At 46.4% G+C, this 6,000-nt stretch overlaps 1 protein-coding gene across 1 annotated transcript in view; it reads right to left on the bottom strand.

Moving 5' to 3' along the window:
• Positions 1-260: 260 nt before the first annotated feature.
• PLA2G5 (phospholipase A2 group V) overlaps positions 261-6,000 on the bottom strand; it is a 52,801-nt gene continuing 47,061 nt past the window's right edge. The window contains exons 8-10 of the mRNA XM_032300659.1: positions 5,786-5,930; positions 2,265-2,371; positions 261-1,588 (exon numbers count right to left, since the gene is read on the bottom strand). Of these exons, the coding sequence (XP_032156550.1) occupies positions 1,464-1,588; positions 2,265-2,371; positions 5,786-5,930 (377 nt within the window). The 3' untranslated portion in view covers positions 261-1,463. The remainder of the gene's footprint in view (positions 1,589-2,264; positions 2,372-5,785; positions 5,931-6,000) is intronic.

Here is a 6,000-nt window from a genome sequence, read left to right as displayed (position 1 = left end):
CCTGACCCTCATGGGCAAAGGGAGAAGTGTGGACTGGGTTCTCTATTCTATCACCACAATATCACGATTGAAGGAAAACGGCATTAGAGTGAAGCCTTCAGTTTCCCCCACATACTCATTCAAAATTGGATCAGGGAAATGGCTTTGATTTTAAATATTTCATGAGCAAATTCGGCATTGAAGCCCCTCCCTGTGTGGCATTATCAAATATAGACACGGAGTCTAAATCAAACTTTTTGAAAACACTGGTGCATTCAGGGTAATCTCATAAAATCAAATTTTATTTTGAAAACATTCAACACTAGAGCTTTTTAAACATAGATCCTGTTTATCATGTGGTTATTTTGGGGTATGTCAGAATAAAGAAGTCATAGGTCCTTTCTTGGAAGGATGCTCCTTTGTTTTGGATACATCCTTTCTTCCTGCAGGCTTGGTAGCAAAACACCCTTTTTTTTATGAATTGATAGATGAGTTTTTTTTTTTAATGTCCTTACTTTGCAAAAAAAAAAGGAAATAAACCCATAACTGATAGCTATTTTTAAAAAATTCCTGCTGTGTGAAATGCCAGAACATCAGCATCCCCCATATCAGCATCAAGGTGAGCTTTAGAAGCCTCCTTTTACATTGCAAGGAACAAGACAGTTTCTTTCTCAAAGAGACTGAACGTCAGAGAGGTTCAGTAATGAGCCCAAGACCACACAGCTGGAGGAGCCAGCACTGGGACTTGAATGCCACCCTCTCTGACCTGAAAGCTGAAGCTGTCATACTTACCAGTTATCTTTCCTCCACCCCATCAAGGAAGAATGAGACCCAACACTGGGCTGGAGAGGACCCCAAGGTTTAAGGAAATGAGCCCAAAAGAAAGCCTGAAACAACCCAGAAAACCCTGCATTTACTAATCTTCCCTTCTGTCTCTGAGACAAGGTGGATAACTTCTGGTTTATAGCCCTAGTGGCAGAGAAAGAGGCACCAGCGATCCCCCACAGCAGAGGAAAATGCCAATGCCGTTTTTATTAGCCATGAGAAGGAATTTTATTTAATATCCATGCACCAGATTTAGAGATTCAATTTGGCTCTTCTTGTGTAGAAATTCTCTGGAGGGTGGTGGTGAGAATCTGCTCACAGAAGCTGAGAAGTAAGTGCATCTCAGGAAAGTGCTCCAGCTGGAGCCAGGATGCTGTCTTCAGAGAAGAGAGACACAGCCAACCCTGAGTTGGGGGAGAGCTCTTGGCACCAGAGGGGGTGCCCTCAGAAGTGGAGGCCCTGGGGCCCTATCAAGTCCTACAACTAGAGTCACTCTCCTGGGACTCGCTGGAGGGCGTGGCCCTGGGGATCCTCGAAGCTTCAGGAAGGATTGAGGTCTGCAATGTAGGAGCCTCTCTCAGGAACCCAGCAGAGTAGGAACTCTGCGTTGCAGAAGAACAGAGCAAATGCTTGGTCTGGAAGGAGCTCGCTGGGGATGCCTAGAAGCAGAGGATGTTGGGAAAGTATTGGTACCGCGGGTTGTAGCTCCGTAGGTTTCTCCTGAGGCAGTAGACGAGCTTCCGGTCACAGGCACAGAGCTGCACACGACAGAAGGGCCCTGGCTCTGCAACAGAACACAAGGAGCAGAATGACAGTGGGAAGAGTGTGCTTGACTGACTGATCACTCCCATCTCAGCAGAGACCCCATGGACCTCCTGCTCCGAGGAGCTCTCAGCCTGATGAAGGAGGCACGGCTCCTAAACAGGGGGAATGAATAATCTGATGGAAGGGGCACAGCTGCTGCTCAAGGTGATGTTTCAGTCCAGGAGACAGCTCCTGCCCTCAGGGAGTTTCCAGTCGGATAGAGAAAGCACATTCCTTCCTCTGGGGGACTCCCAGACTGATGGTGGAGGCAGCCACTGCTCTGGAGGAACTCTCATTCTCACAGAGCAGAAACCACCCCTGGGCCCTGAGCTTGAATCCTGCTATGTGCACTGGCAGGCCTTCAAGCTTCCATTTCCTGATGTCTAAAATGGAGGAGACTAACCTACTCCACAGGTATTTGGGGATCAAGAATCCAGAAAAAGGAAGCATGTCAAGCCCTTGCACAGGGTGGATGCTAAGATGTTTCAGCCCTACACCGGGGGTCTGATACAGCTGCAATAATCCTGCCCCTCTCGTTCCAGTTCTGCACCCAACCCCACTTTCCCCAACAAGATACAGGCTGACTGTCCTCTAGGGCAACTGAACTTAAAGTCAGGTGTTCTTCCAATGGCCCAAACGGGAAGCCCCAGCCTTACCGCAGGTGACCAGGCCCCATGCGAATCTGTATTTGTAGGACTGTGTCCAAATGTTGCAGCCCTTCTCCTCCAGCCGCCCATAGCAGTGGTCATGCACCCAACAGCACCTGTCCATGCAAGAGACTTAGATCCTGAGCGGGAGGTGTGCCCTCCTGACCCCGTCCCTAATAGGAGCAAAAATTCAACCATGTCACTTTAGCAGAGGCCACTTTGGTGGAAGCAATGTGGCAGAGAAGATCTGGTAGCATAACTGAGTAATTTCCTGCTCCTCATTTCCAGCCAGCAGGTCATGGACCCTTGTTTTCCTCCTGGTCTCATGATTAGACTACATTTCCCAGTCTCCCTTGCAGGTAGGTATGGCCACATGACTCGATCCCTGCCAGGGGAGGTGGATGGAATTGATGTACTCCACTTCCAGACCTGCCCAGACAAACCTCCCACACTTTCCTCTGCTGTCCCTCTGCCTCCATCCTTCAGCTGGATGGAGAAGACCCAGCAAAGGATTCTGAGGCCACAGGGGATGGCAGAACCACAAGATGGGAGGAGCCAACGTGTGATTCATACTGAACTATTATGTGAACCAAAAATAAACTTCTCATATCATAGGTCCCACACCTGTAGATCAACCAATATGGATGGAAAATGTACGCAGGCCTATTTACTTGTGTCTGTACTAAACATGTACAGACTTTTTTCTTGTCATTAATTCCCAAACACTACAACAGCTACTTCCATAGCATTTACATTGTATCAGCTATGATAAGTAATCTAGAAATGATTTAAAGTATACCATCACAGCCGGCACAGCGGCTCATGCCTATAATCTCAGCATTTTGGGAGGCCAAGGCAGGCAGATTGCTAAAGTTCAGGAGTTTGAGACCAGCCTGGGCAACATGGCAAAATCCTGTCTCTACTAAAAATAAATACATAAAAATAAATTAGCCAGGCATGGTGGCACATGCCTGTAGTCCCAGCTACTCAGGAGGCTGAGGTGGGAGAATCACCTAAGCCCAGGAGGTCGAGGATGCAGTGAACTGAGATCACACCATTGCACTCCAGCCTGGGCAACCAGAGTGAGACCCTGTCTCAAAGAAAAAAAAAAAGGTCGGGGGGAGGATACAATCACATAGGTTATATGCAAATACTACGTCATTTTATATTAGGGACTAGAGCATCTGCAGATTTTGGTATCCACAGGGGTCCTGGAACCAGTCCAGGGGATCACTGTATGTTAGGTGTAGCGATGGCATACTAAAGGTTTCCTTGGTTTACAGAAAAACTGAGATCTTACAGAGGAAACACCTCATTTCTCCTATGACTAACATCTTACATTAGTATGATACCCTTGTTGGAATTAATGAACCAATATTGATATATTATTAACAATAATTATTCACTAAATAATAATACATTGTTACTATCTCATTGATTGTAAAAAATTCATAATTGATTCAGCGTTCCCTCATTTTTACCAATGTCCTTTTTCTGTCCCAGGATCCCATGTTACATTTCATTGTCTTGTCTCTCTTTTTTTTTCTTTTTTTTTTTGAGATGGAGTTTTGCTCTTGTTGCCCAGGCTGGAGTGCAATGGAGCGATCTCGGCTCACCGCAACCTCCACCTGCCGAGTTCAAGTGAGTCTCCTGCCTCAGCCTTCTTAGTAGCTGGAATTACAGGCATGCGCCACCACGCCTGGCTAATTTTGTATTTTTAGTAGAGATGGGGTTTCTCCATGTTGGTCAGGCTGGTCTTGAACTCCCAACCTCAGATGATCAGCCCATCTCCGCCTCCCAAAGTGCTGGGATTACAGGCTTGAGCCACTGCGCCTGGCCCATTGTCTTGTCTCTTTGGACTCCTCTTGTCTGTGGCAGTTCCTCACACTTTCCTTGTTCTTGACCGTTTTGAGGCATACTAGTAGATAGTTTATAAAATGCCCCACTCTTGGGATTTGTCTGATTTTCTTTTTTCTCATCATGAGACTGGAGTTTGGGGTTATTTTTTTGCTGAATTGTTCCAGTCTTGGCTACTGGAGGCTCTTTCAGTCAGCACATGTACCTCTTGTCACATGGCCATCAATGCGGGCTTTGGTTTTGTTTTTGTTTGAGCACTTCCTTACTTTTTGTCACTAAAAGAAGTTCCAGGCTCATCTTGCATATTTCCTGCCTTGGTCCTAGAATTGGCCATTTCTTCAAGGAACCCTGGTTTTATACGTGTGTGTGTGTGTGTGTGTGTGTGTGTGTGTGTGTGTCTTGGAAGGGTTCTTTTATTGAAGAATAACATTGGAAACCAGATCTAGGCATTAAGTGTGCTTGTTGCTACTGTGGTGTCATTTCTTTTAAGTCTTCTCCACTGACAGCAAAAGAACATTTCTTTTTCCCATGTGAATAAAAAAAAGTATATGATCACACAGGCTATATGCAAATACTATACCATTTTATATCCGGGACTAGAACATCTGCAGATTTTGGTATTCACAGGGGTCCTGGAACCAGTCCAGGGGATGACTGTATGTTAGGTGTAGCAGAGTGCACATAAAAAGTATTGTTGGTTTACAGAAAAACGGAGAAGACCTTACAGAGGAAACACCTATTTTCTCCTATTACTCACATCTTATATTAGTATGATACTTATATCTATGCATCCTGGTATCTGTGCATACTTCTACACGTAAACATCCGCCTCTATAATAAGCTAAACTGGAGTCCGTGTTGAGGTCTCTAACTCTAGTGCTGTTGCACATGGATCATTCTGGCTTCCTGCCCTGGCTTATCCCACTCCAACAGTGAGAAACTTGGCCCCAACCATCTGTCCTTTCCTTTCTATATGTCTAGCAGTATCAGAATTGTTAATCCAGTTGGGTATATTTTCCAAGGAACAGAATCTCCCATTTCACACATTCTTCTCGAACTTTAGCACTTCCCGGTCAAGAGGTGGAATCTAGGTCCCCTCCCTCTTAAAGGCTTTCACACTGTCTTGACCAAGAGTACAGGGTGACACAGTGGAATTTCTGAGGCTGACCATAAAACACCATACCCTTTAGTCTTGCAGTTTCGGGATACTCACTGTTGCAACCCAAGAGCACCATGGTGGGAGGAATCCCAAACATCCTGGGAGAGGCTTAAGTGACAGGAATTGTGGCCTCTGGCCCACTCCTAGGCCAGGAGATGCTGACAACTTGCCAGCCATAGGCGTGGGTCATCTGGAAGGTGGATTGTCCAGCCCCAGTTGTCCAAGCTGAAGTTGAGACACGCCACTCCCACACACCCTACCCAAATGGAGGATTCACAGGCAAAGTAAATGATCAGTGCTGTTTAAGCCACTACATTTAGGACCACTTGTTATGCCACAGTAGACCAACTGACACCTTAGACCACTGTGATTGCCAGCTAAATTCTTTGAGACTTAGTTTTCTTATTTATAAAATGGTACTTTCATACTCATCTTCCAGAACTGATATGAAATTGAATAAGAAAACGTGGGTGCAGACCCTGGAGCCCAAGGGCAGTTATAGCAATCAGCTCACCAATCGGTGCCATCCTTGGGGCTCCCTTGGCCGCCCCAGCCACAGTAACAGCCGTAGAAGCCATAGTTCTTCAGGGCGTCCTTCCCTGTCACCTTTTCGATCATGGATTTTAGGTCCAGCAAGCCCCCTTGCACAGCAGGCACACCTGGAAGACAGCCCATGTTCCCAGGTGACACCCAGGCAGCCCAGCCCTGCATTAGGCCCACTGCCCAGCA

This window comes from Sapajus apella, unplaced genomic scaffold (assembly GCF_009761245.1).
Source record: "Sapajus apella isolate SASKATOON/1434 unplaced genomic scaffold, GSC_monkey_1.0 scaffold43, whole genome shotgun sequence".
In the NCBI taxonomy this organism is placed as follows: Eukaryota; Metazoa; Chordata; class Mammalia; order Primates; family Cebidae; genus Sapajus; species Sapajus apella.
The sequence above is the reverse complement of the archived record's forward strand: the minus strand, read 5'-3'. Positions and strand labels throughout refer to the sequence as shown.